At 40.6% G+C, this 13,324-nt stretch overlaps 1 protein-coding gene across 2 annotated transcripts in view; it reads left to right on the forward strand.

Annotated features, from left to right (window-relative positions):
* The window catches only part of LOC126470773 (heat shock 70 kDa protein 14-like), a 198,111-nt gene that overhangs the window by 164,969 nt on the left and 19,818 nt on the right, over nt 1–13,324 (forward strand). For both annotated transcript variants that reach the window (XM_050098779.1, XM_050098780.1), the window contains exon 7: nt 4,956–5,171. In XM_050098779.1, coding sequence (XP_049954736.1) covers nt 4,956–5,171 — 216 coding nt within the window. The remainder of the gene's footprint in view (nt 1–4,955; nt 5,172–13,324) is intronic.

The raw sequence follows: 13,324 nt of genomic DNA on the forward strand, positions 1-13,324 counted from the left end.
GCGATGAGTGTGACGACACAACTGTTTAAATTTGATTCATTTAAGTAGTTACGAGCGGGCTCGTGGACACGCGTATGAGTAATACCTTCTCCCGCTTCTGGCTACAGAAATGTGGCTGTTGGCTGTGCAAGCAGCAGTAGCAGCAACCAGCCACATGGGGTACCTGGAAAAAATTTACTGGCGCGCCCAAGCTGCCACATTCGAGCGTGCGCAGCAGTCCTGGATCTGGTGGAGGGGGGGCGGGGGGGGGGGGGGGGGGGCGTCAAACAGTTGTATCTGAACCGGGCAACAGTTGTGGGGGGAGAGGGCAGATTCATATTCTTGAGGGGGAAAAAACCTTTTACAAAGTACCTAGCGTCCAGCGCACGTCGGTCTGTCGATTGTTCATATGAGTTTGAAATGCACCTCTGCTGGTTTTTGGACATTTTTGAACACATTCTAAGTTGATTTTTGAATGCGTGCATAGTGTACATGATATCTCTGCCAGGGGAATCCTCATCACATCTAGACATGAACTTTCCTCCAGACTAAACGGGACGGGGCTATACGAGCTGAGCGGAATAAAGCCGAACCGGTGAATGCCAACTGCTGCTTGTTTATGTGGTTGATTTGGTTTGCAAATGTTCAGCGTTGTTATAATTACTAGCGAAATCCATAGATTCAGATTAGCAGAGTTGAAATAAATGACTAACAGGAATAACAGGTAAGAAAGTTTATGTATTACCTTCTCGGTGTATCCAAGAAAGTGAATTTTGACGGAAAATTTTTGGCCACATCACTACATTAGACAGGGCCAGTTGTAGTCACGAGCTAGCAGCTGCTTAAGTTCCATTCTGGGAGTAGTGCGGAAAATGCATTGTATGAACACATACTAACACCTAACCGGAGAATAATCGCTGGATAACTAAACCAGTGATTGTGGCAGGGTTAGTAAAGTTAAACGGAGAATGAGTTTTGACAGTAGTAGGAATAGTTACAGAGTTAGTGATGACAAGATTGTTTGTTAGTACGAGGAAGGAGAAGAAATGGGGACATCACACAAATTATGGAAGAATATGACGATTCCAAATTCATAAAAAAATTTTATTCTCGTGCATGAAACTGGAGCATATGAATGAAATTTGAAACTAGTTCCTAACATAAAGCTTTTTGATTGTAGTAGGAAAATAGATATTTTGTGTTGCTACTTTGTGAATTATATTGCTGTAATATAAAAATGATCATTATTGCCAAAACAGTCTTCCTTATTTGGTGTGTGTTACAATTGCTGCAGTATTGGAATGGCCTATTTCGTTTTATCCAGGAAACAGTGACAAAACAGATGTAGTTAGATTGAGAAACCACACCATTCTTGGGTACTATTTGTATTAACAGCTTTTTCAGTATTAGACGACATTTCGATTTATCATGTAGCAAAATGTAGCAAAATGTTTGACAAACTTTGATGAGGTAATAGCTCTTTCGCAGAAAGGAAAGCACACCATGTAAAGCTGTAGCAAGATTAGAGAGAAAAATCACTAGGACTTAAGGATTGAAGTAATGTGTACTGTCTTGCATGTCTCTTGTCTTTACTGGTTTTAGGTATCCTATATTTAATTTTATGTCACACAGAAGAGCAAGTTATTAGCTAATAGGTAATAAAGAGTCCTGATTTTGTGAATAGTTCTCGTTCTCCTGGTTACAAATAATCCCATCCAGTATTAATTGCATGTTTTTTAAAAATAAGAGGGGCAGAATGTCAAACCGGCTGACTGGGAGAAGGAGAGACACTACAGGAATTTTAATTTCCACAGTCCTGAAATAGTTTGATGGGATCCGTTACAAAATATACACCTTTGAGTTACACAGAGCGAAATACAGTGATGTGTGGTATAAGAATGTTGTTTGAAGAGGCGTGGCACTGCAGTTCGGCACACTTAAGACCAAATAACATCTCTTACATTTCCTCTCAGATATATGTTTTATGTATCAGACTCTTCAGAAAGATGTGCGCTACAAAATGAACTTTTTTGAAAATTTTTTTTTTATGTGTGCAGAGCAGTCTGAGCTATAGTGGAGGGTCTCTACGTGACACGTGTTTACGTTTAGTGATTTTTGTGTTTCCTCTTCGTTTACTGCTCTCACGTCAAATGAAAACAAGACAGATTTCTGTGGTTGGGAGCTATCAAGTGAATTAAAATACATTCACATAATTATGGTAGGCCAAAATGTGTTACTAGTTTCAGAATTTATTTTACTTCCACCTTTCTGACAGTCAAGCATTAATCACCTTGCAGAACAGTGTAGTTATTTTTGTCGGTTTTCTAAAGAAATTTGGCTTTTATTAAGCTTTCCTGCTGAGGCAGTAAATTTGACACGCAGTGTTTAATTCCACTCCATTGGCTAGTTTCAACTGTCCACTGCATTTCAAGTGCACGATTCCATCTTCTAGCACGTACGGAATTATGCCATAATAAAGATCCAAACATGAGATAATACAGTACTGGTACTCCAAGAAAATTTACATCCTGAAAACCACACTGAAAAGCTTAATATGAGGTTGAGGCCTACATCATTGGGAATCTGGACATGCGAATGTGCGCTTTAAGTCAAACTATGCTTTTTAGTATGGTTCACGAACTTCCGATGCTCTTGGTGTGTCCTCTGATGTCTTGTTTCTCTTATGACATAATGTAAGAAAGATCTTTTAATGTTTTAAATGTACGAACATACGGGCTTCCTACGTCACCGTAGCTGTGCAAGCGTGGTGACGCCTCTTATCTGGTGCTCTCTGGCAACTGCTGAAATGAATCTATTTTTAACAGGTCGCAGGAAAATATTGAGAATTGCGGTTCGAAAAGCGATATTTTCAAAGTAAATTTCCTTTTACGCAAAAGGAACTATGTGCAAGAATGTACAATGAATTTCTTAAATCGCAGAGTGTTTGCTCTCATTTAAAAATCAACTCTTTGATGACGAGCCATTTAGAAGAATTTTGAGCCCAGAAGATCAGAGATTTATGTCGGTATTAAAAATTTTACTGGCGTATTTGTGTGATGTATCTTAAAGTGGAACATGCACTGAACAGATCAACATTATATGTGAAAGCTTAGCTTCTCCTGTAGCTTATTAATATTCGAGACAAATATTCTATGTGAAAGCTTTGCTTTTCGTGTAGCAACACTATGGATATTAACTTAAGCCATCAACTTTTTCTTTGGTGGAATTCGAATTTATACTTTCTTAATACAAAAATATGCAGCATACATGTTGCTGCCCATCAAAGATCTTCCGAGAACGTGTTTTTTTCCCCCTGAGTTTCATTTTGTAAAGTGCTGAGAAATTCTATGCTGCTGTATGAAACCATATCCGTTCAAAGGATTGACAAGTTTTACAGTTCTGACGGAAAGTATAATGTCACTTAACAGGGAAAAAGTGTATTTTCACACGGGAGAAAATGTATTTTTCACTGGGAGATCCAGGAATTTTTTCTCCTTGTCCCCGTATACACCCTGTAAGAGATCTGTGTGTTCCATAATTGTTCTATTCCAATGTTATAAGACTTATTCCACTGTCTACAGTAGATATCCTGTGGAGAGTTTGCTGTGTGAATGCCATGACATATATCAAAATGGTCATGTGCACTGATGTACATCCAGCACACATTGACACTCATATAAAGGAAAATTGGCTGCTCTTTTGGCTAGGCCATGTACCTTTTGTAGCTCATACAGTATATTCTGTATATTGTGTCTTTTGTGATGTACGTAGATTGCTGGGCTTCGTTTAGAAGGAAGATATCAACTCAAACTAACATTTATTTGTCTTGTAAAGTAGTTTTTTCTGTCAGATTTATACCTTTTGTGTTTATATTTTGAGATGTCTTACACATGAAGCTGTTCTCATCCTTATTGGTAACAGGTATAGTTGATTTGAAATAAATTTGTGATTGACTGTTCAGTGAGTCAATGGGGAAGAGGCATCATACAATTGTTGTTCTTTGTTGCACTGCACATGCTTATTGTGATGCTGTCTCTAGAGAGCATGAGGATTTATAAGTGATACCATACTGCAAATTGTCTAGCATTGCTGCTGCTCCTCCATTGACTCACTTGTGAAACACAAAGCTGTTTCTGTCAAACAAAGTGTGCTACTTTACATATCATTTCACCTCTGTTATGATCTCTTCAAATACTAGTGTCTCCGTTTTCTTGTAATGAAGACGAAATACAAATTGAAGCAAACCGTTCTCTTATTTTTGTACAGCAAGTAAATGAACGATCTCTCATCATCCATTTGCACTTTTTGTACATCATCCACCTTTAATATACGTCCATGATTCTGCCTGAGATTTTGTATAATGTTTGTATGAGATTTGTCTTAGTGGATGGCGCGCTATTGTTTTCCAACATTTGTATACAAGAATTCGTTTCCTGACGGATGCATCATTGTAGCACCTGGTTATTGAAATATATTGTTCTGCATCAGTTTTGGGACAGAATGATCCATAAAGTGAAACAGCATGACTCTGTTATAGTTATGCTAAATAGCTTACAAATTACTGACAGATTGCTACTTACCGTAAGCATTGTGGCCCGAGATGCTGGAAATGGTGGCTGTGTGTGTGTGTGTGTGTGTGTGTGTGTGTGTGTGTGTGTGTTTTGCCTTCTACTTATGAAGCTGTGGCCAAAAGCTATAAGTGAGTGTCTTTTAATTGTGTTGTCTGCAACTTGTTGTTTCTTCTTCACAGTAAGTAGCAATCTGTCTTTTCCTACATTGCTGATATTCTTTTCTGGAGTTTCCATTGTTTGATTACACATCACTGAATTGTTTAAGAATTACTATATTGACCAGAGTAAGATTTATGTTTCTAGTTACATAAGCTCCCTCTTGGATGTCTATTTAACTTTCCAGACCTTTTCTTATTTCTACTAATGTTATGAGTGTACTACAGAATTCTGAAATATTTCTTTTAGGTGCTCCTGTGCGGTGGATCTGCGAAAATCCCGATAATTCAGCAATCTGTCTCAGAAATGTTTCCCAATTCAGAGTTATTATGTAGTGTAAATCCTGATGAACTGATTGCCCTGGGTGCTGCGAAGCATGGTAGTTATCTGAAAGAACCATTTGACCCAGGTTGTGATCATCTATCATATGATATCCCAGTTGTAACAAAATCAATTTTTATGAAGGTAAGGAACTCAGTTAGTGTAGTTCTGATTTAGTCCTATATCATCACATGATCTCCTTGTGAAGATCAGCAGTTAGGAACTTCTTGAGTGGCTTTGAATGGTTGGTGTGCGTAAATACTTTTATTATTATTATTTCTTTACTTTCTCAGACGTTAAGTCTGGTTAAAAATGGGACGTGACGCGGACCTTGATCAAGCGTCACTTCCTTTTAACTGTACGGTGTATGTTATATTGCATTTAGGAACTTTCGGGTAATTGAACATGTATAAATAATTACGGATTTATGTAATTGTATATATAAGTTTGGATGTAGCTGTATTGTATTGATGTAATGGTGGATATTGTGTGGTATGACTCCTGTAGTTGATAATATAATTGGTATGATGTCAACTTTATTCTGATGCCACATGTCCTTGACTTCCTCAGCCAGTTGGATGTATTTTTCAATTTTCTCTCCGGTTTTCTTTCGTATATTTGTTGTATTGGGTATGGATATTTCAATTAGTTGTGTTAATTTCTTCTTTTAGTGGTGAGTATGATGTCAGGTTTGTTATGTGTTGTTGTTTTGTCTGTTGTAATGGTTCTGTTCCAATATAATTTGTATTCATCATTCTCCAGTACATTTTGTGGTGCATACTTGTATGTGGGAACGTGTTGTTTTATAAGTTTATGTTGTAAGGCAAGCTGTTGATGTATTATTTTTGCTACATTGTCATGTCTTCTGGGGTATTCTGTATTTGCTAGTATTTTACATCCACTTGTGATGTGATCTACTGTTTCTATTTGTTGTTTGCAAAGTCTGCATTTATCTGTTGTGGTATTGGGATCATTAATAATATGCTTGCTGTAATATCTGGTGTTTATTGTTTGATCCTGTATTGCAATCATGAATCCTTCCGTCTCACTGTATATATTGCCTTTTCTTAGCCATGTGTTGGATGCGTCTTGATCGATGTGTGGCTGTGTTAGATGATACGGGTGCTTGCCATGTAGTGTTTTCTATTTCCAATTTACTTTCTTCGTATCTGCTGATGTTACATGATCTAAAGGGTTGTAAAGGTGGTTATGAAATTGCAGTGGTGTAGCCGATGTATTTATGTGAGTGATTGCTTTGTGTATTTTGCTAGTTTCTGCTCGTTCTAGAAAGAATTTTCTTAAATTGTCTACCTGTCCATAATGTAGGTTTTTTATGTCGATGAATCCCCTTCCTCCTTCCTTTCTGCTTAATGTGAATCTTTCTGTTGCTGAATGTATGTGATGTATTCTATATTTGTGGCATTGTGAACATGTAAGTGTATTGAGTCCTTCTAGGTCTGTGTTACTCCATTTCACTACTCCAAATGAGTAGGTCAATATTGGTATAGCATAAGTATTTATAGCTTTTGTCTTGTTTCTTGCTGTCAATTCTGTTTTCAGTATTTTTGTTAGCCTTTGTCTATATTTTTCTTTTAGTTCTTCTTTAATATTTGTATTATCTATTCCTATTTTTTGTCTGTATCCTAGATATTTATAGGCATCTGTTTTTTCCATCGCTTCTATGGAGTCACTGTGGTTTTTCAATATGTAATCTTCTTGTTTAGTGTGTTTTCCCTTGACTATGCTATTTTTCTTACATTTATCTGTTCCAAAAACCATATTTATATCATTGCTGAATACTTCTGTTATCTTTAGTAATTGTTTGAGTTGTTGATTGGTTGCTGCCAGTAGTTTTAGATTATCCATGTATAGCAAATGTGTGATTTTGTGTGGGTATGTTCCAGTAATATTATATCCATAATTTGTATTATTTAGCATGTTGGATAGTGGGTTCAGAGCAAGACAGAACCAGAAAGGACTTAATGAGTCTCCTTGGTATATTCCACGCTTAATCTGTATTGGCTGTGATGTGATGTTATCTGAATTTGTTTGAATATTAAGTGTGGTTTTCCAGTTTTTCATTACTATGTTTAGAAACTGTATCAATTTAGGATCTACTTTGTATATTTCCAATATCTGTAGTAACCATGAGTGGGGTACACTATCAAAGGCTTTTTGGTAATCAATGTATGCGTAGTGTAGCGACCTTTGTTTAGTTTTAGCTTGATATGTCACCTCTGTATCTATTATCAGTTGCTCTTTACATACTCGTGCTCCTTTGCAGCAGCCTTTTTGTTCTTCATTTATAATTTTGTTCTGTGTTGTATGTGTCATTAATTTCTGTGTAATGACTGAAGTTAATATTTTGTAGATTGTTGGTAGGCATGTTATGGGGCGATATTTACCTGGGTTTGCTGTGTCTGCTTGATCTTTATGTTTCAGATAGGTTATTCCATGTGCAAGTGTATCAGGGAATGTGTATGGATCTGCAATGTAACTGTTAAATAATTTAGTTAGGTGGGAATGTGTTGAGGTGAACTTCTTTAGCCAGTAATTTGCTATTTTATCATTTCCAGGGGATTTCCAATTGTGTGTAGAATTAATTGCTTGGGTGACTTCATGTTGCAAAATTATCACTTCAGGCACTTGTGGTATCATCTTGTATGTGTCTGTTTCTGCTTGTATCCATCGTGCATGCCTGTTATGTTGTACCGGGTTTGACCGTATGTTGCTCCAGAAGTGTTCCATGTCTGTTATGTTTGGTGGATTGTCTATTTTAATGTGTGTGTTATCTATTGTTTGGTAAAATCTCTTTTGGTTTGTGTTGAATGTTTGGTTTGGTTTCCTTCTATTTTCACTTTTTTTGTATCTTCTAAGTTGTTTGGCCAATGCTTGTAATTTCTGCTTCTTTTCATCTAATTGCTCTATTGCTTCTTGTTGTGAGATTTTACCTAACCTTTTTCGTTTTTTGTCTGATATTTCATTTCTTATAAATTGTGTTAGCTGTCCGATGTCTTTTCTCAGTTTTTCTATTCTGATCTGTAGCCTGTGTTGCCATGCTGATTTTGTGGGTTTCTTCTGTGTATTGGTTTGTTCTGATCTCTGCCTAGTGTGTATATTTAGTGTAGTGAGTGCTCCTATATAAACCAGTAGTTGTAACTCTTCCATAGTTGTATTTTCATTTATTGTGTTGTGTATGATTTTGTTGATAGTTTTTATTGTTGTTTCGACTTGTGGGCTATTTGGCGGTCTATGCAAGAATGGTCTGATGTCTGTATTTGTGTCTTTGTATTCTATATATGTCAGCTGAAATTTCTCTTCTATATCTAACACGTGTGTCTCTTTGTGTTCTATTTGTGCTTGTTCTGGTGGCTGTCTTAAGATTTCGTTTTCCTCTGATTGTTTAATTGATGCGTGTTGGTCTTTGTTTGTTTGCTCTGGCTTTTGTTGAAGTTTGGAGAACAAACCTTCACCAAGGAGTCAAAAAGTATATTGCTCCCTCCTACGAATATCTCGCGAAGAGACCATGAGGATAAAATCAGAGAGATTAGAGCCCACACAGAGGCATACTGACAATCTTTCTTTCCACGAACAATAAGAGACTGGAATGGACGGGAGAACCCGATAGAGGTACTCAAGGTACCCCCCGCCACACACAATCAGGTGTCTTGCAGAGTATGGATGTAGATGTAGATATTACTATATAACTAATTCCTTGAATATAATAGAGGGAAACATTCCACGTGGGAAAAATATATTTAAAAACAAAGATGATGTGACTTACCAAACGAAAGCGCTGGCACGTCGATAGACACACAAACATGCACACAAAATTCTAGCTTTCGCAACCAGCGGTTGCTTCGTCAGGAAAGAGGGAAGGAGAGGGAAAGACGAAAGGATGTGGGTTTTAAGGGAGAGGGTAAGGAGTCATTCCAATCCCAGGAGCGGAAAGATTTACCTTAGGGGGAAAAAAAGGACAGGCACACACTCGCGCACACACACACATATCCATCCGCACATACACAGTCACAAAACTGTGACACTGTGTATGTGCGGGTGGATATGTGTGTGTGTGTGCGCGCGCGCGCGAGTGTATACCCCTTTTTTCCCCCTAAGGTAAGTCTTTCCGCTCCCGGGATTGGAATGACTCCTTACCCTCTCCCTTAAAACCCACATCCTTTCGTCTTTCCCTCTCCTTCCCTCTTTCCCGACGAAGCAACCGCTGGTTGCGAAAGCTAGAATTTTGTGTGCATGTTTGTGTTTGTTTGTGTGTCTATCGACGTGCCAGCGCTTTCGTTTGGTAAGTCACATCATCTTTGTTTTTAAATATAACTAATTCCTTGATGTGATAACAATCCATTTTTATATTTCAAGAAGAAAACTTAAGTTCACATTGTCATAAACAAGGGTATTTCATATAAGGAGGTAAAAAGCTAATAATTATAGTGGAAAACTAGTTGAAATGGAATTGTTGAAATTTACATCACATAAAGAACTTAAACTTTAGGATTAAAGACCACTCGATGAAAAGCAGAAGTGTTGGGATGTTGACAGGCACAGACAAAAGAAATAACACTTGCAGACTTTTGTAGTTATCCATTGAAGAGTTAGAGTATAACACACACACACACACACACACACACACACACACACACACACACACACACACAAAATAGACTAATGGTGCCAATGCTGTTTTGCGGCAGATGCAGTGGTTGTGATGGGGGTAGAACATGCTGGGTGCTTGGATTGGGCCTTGGTCTGCCACAGGGATATAATCCCTGTGTCATGGGGTTGGGAGTTAGGGTTGGCATAGGGATGGGCTAGGCTGTTCTGTAGTTTGGGTGAGTGACAGAACACCACTTTAGGAGGGATGGGAAGGATCTCTGGTAGGATGTCCCTCATTTCAGAGCAGGATGAGATATAATCATAGCCCTGGCGATGGATATGGTTCCATTGTTCCAGCCAGGGTGATGCAGGTTCACAAGGGAAGTGCTGCTTTGTAACTGACTTGTAGGGATTGTGGTAGGATTGGGGATGTGTGAGGCAATGGCACAGTAAATATGTTTGTGGACTAGGTTTGGGGATGGGGGTTGTATCATGTGTCTGTGAAAACCGTTGTGAAGGCTTCAGCATGTTGAGCAAGGGGGTTCTCACCACTGCAGATATGTCATCCTTGGGTGGCTACGCAGCATGCGAGAGATTTTTTCTTGTGAAAGGGATAACAGCTGTTGAAATACAAGTATCGTTGGTGGTTAGTCAGTTTAATGTGGACAGAAGTGTGGATGGAGCCATCAGAGAGGTGGATGTCAGCATGCAGGAAGGGTACACGTTTGGTAGAGAAGGACCAGGTGAAACGTAGGGGAGGAAAAGGCGTTAAGGTTGTGAAGGAATGTAGATAAGTTTCAACCCCACCCCCACCTCACTGAACCTAGTCAATGAACAGATTTCCTGTGCCGTATCCTCACACACCCTCAATCCTTCCACCACCCCAAAAATCAGTTACAAAGAACCGCCCCCTTTGTCACCCAGTATCACCTTGGCCTGGAACAACTGAAATATAGCTTTCCCCGGAGCTTTGATTATCTCTCATCCTACGCTGAAATGAGGGACATTCTATCCAAGATCTTTCCTACCCCTCCTAAAGTAGTGTTCTGTCACCTATCCACCCTACACAACATGCTAGTCCATCCCTATGCCACTCCCTACCACTTGACACAGGGATTATATCCGTGTAGCAGACAAAGCTGCAAAACCTGCCCAATCCATCCACGCTGCACCACCTCTTCCAGTCCTGTCACAGGCATTTCCTACCCCATCAGAAGCCAGGCAACCTGTGAAAGCAGCCATTACTCTGCTGCAAACGCAGGACAATCCTTTATGTCAGTATGACTACCAAGCAATAGTTGCAGATGAGTCATCTTGAAAACACATCATCCAGTCCCATAATCATCCTGGCCTCATTATTTGGTAACCCACTGCCCTTGCACACTTCAACTAACATGCCCCAGGGGGCTCAGAATTCTTCCATGAGTTCGTGCATGGTGCTCACAGGGCCCCAAGTTACTGCAAACCATTCTTCCTTCCTGGGCTGCAGTTCCTTCCCAGTGTCCTTTCATTGCCTTCTCTCCTTCCCCGCTGCCACCTCCTCCCCCTTCCTTGATTATCTTATTTACGTCGACCTGGCTATCCATCTGGTTTTCTGTATTCCTTGCAGTTTTGTTTCCCTCTCTTTTTCTCTTTCATCCTTTTTGGCATTATTGGTCCCTCTTTGTGGTTTGACCCCACTTCTAAATTTTCTTACATGAATGTGTAGTGTCTGTTCTTTTGAAGCAACAGACACCACACAGATCCCACAGCTGTGAACACTATATGTAATTGGAAGGGGACATTAAGTGGAATCAGCGGTATCAAGCGAAAATGTGTACTGGATCGGTATTTGAGCCCGGGATCTCCTGCTTACTAGGGAGGTGCGATAACCATTGCGACATCCACGACACAGCATTATCGCAACTGCGTGAACTACTTTGGTACGTCTCACGGCCAATCCACACTCCCGCCAAGCGGTAACTATCTGCAGTCCCTGTCAATTATACTCCCGTCGCTACTCAGTTTCCCACAGGAGGTCAGATGTATTTCGTGCATTCACACTGAAGAAAGTGGATCCATTGCCCGTCCAGACTTACGTGAATGCGTAGTGTTTGTTCCTTCAAAAGAACACACACCACGTAGCTACTGCAACTGTGAACACTATTTGTAAATGGAAGGGCGGTCACTGCTGTCAGCTACACAGGGACATTAAGATGATTCCACTTAATGTCCCACTGCAGCTGACTGCAGTTATCCTTCTTCCATTTACATCTAAATTTTCTGTTTGTAGTGTGAGCCATTTGGGGAAGAACTCCCTCCTTAGTGTCTATGGCATGGATTCCTCTGCCCACTTCCCTCCTCTCTTCCCTCCCTGCCGTAGCCCCCCTCCACTTCGATCACCAGCACGTCTAGCCAGCGCGTGTGGTGGGACTGTTATGTACCCATCTGACTGACCCCCTTGACAACACAGGACACACTTCTGATGCCTGAGCTGTTGCCTCCTCATATGTGCCTAATAGTGGTTGCTTGTTATTCTGGAGAATCAGAACTCACTGCTGTGGCCACAATACCAGATGCTTCTTGTCATGGCTGGGTGGCGTCCATGGGGAGAGCCCCTGATCGAAGTGAGTGGTATCGAGGTGAATACTTTGCACAAGAGGCATATCGAGCTCCAAAAACCTGGCCGTTCTCCTATGGCCGTGTCTTAAAGTAGTAATGTATCATTGAATGCTGCTTCTCATGATTCTGCCACCGTCCCTTCCCTGGCCACACCCTGGGAGGAGGTCCAGGCTCGCCGGCTTGGACTGAAACACCTTCCCTGCTACTGGGTCTGCACTAGGATGGACAGGGACACATTCACCCCCACAAATCCGCTATTTTTTGTGGAAAATGCAGTTGGGTTCCCTGTCGATCAAAGGTTCTTCTTCCACCCAATCTGCAGCTATTCTTGCTTGTGATCATCTTGGCAATGTCCCGCTGTCTGTTACACATCACCAGTCTCTGAATATGGTCCAGGGAGTCATTTTCCATAGGGGCCTCATCCTTCAAACTGATGAGGAACTGCAGGCTAATCTGGAACAATGGTGTGTTCATTTTGTTTAACATGTGCAGAAAGCTCGTAAAAATGCCCACACCAATATCGCCGCCTTTATTCTGGCTTTTTGGGGAGATACCCTCTCAAGAGGTCAAGGTTATGAGAGATTGGTGTGACGTGAGCCTGTATAGCCTGCCACCCACGAGTTGCTTTTGGTTCTTGGGTTTCAGGCACATGCCTTCCCAATGTACAGCAGACCCTCTATGTGGTGGCTGTGGCCACCCACTTCATGGGGGGGAGCCCCTGTGTTCTGCTACCTGTGTCCATAAATTGTCATGACCATCACACTTCGTGCTCACTAGATTGCCCAGCTTACAAGAAAGAAAGGAAGATACAAGACTATAAGTTCCTGGATCGACGATGTGTTGATGTCTTCAATTTTTGCCTCTGTTATATCCTTTTGCCCTCTTATGTGTCTCTTATCAGAGTCCTGCCCCCTCTGCTTGGCCCCTCCCCTGTGGTTCTCACGCTCTGCCTTCTGGGTGCCACTCCACCTCCTCGGTCATAGAAGTGCTTCCCTTCTTCAGCACCCAAGAGTGACGGGTGTCCCTCCCGTGACCCCTCCTATCAGCATCAGCTACCACAACTCGGCTACAGGGCATACAGTCTGTGT

The sequence above is a fragment of the Schistocerca serialis genome, chromosome 3 (assembly GCF_023864345.2).
Source record: "Schistocerca serialis cubense isolate TAMUIC-IGC-003099 chromosome 3, iqSchSeri2.2, whole genome shotgun sequence".
Lineage (NCBI taxonomy): Eukaryota > Metazoa > Arthropoda > Insecta > Orthoptera > Acrididae > Schistocerca > Schistocerca serialis.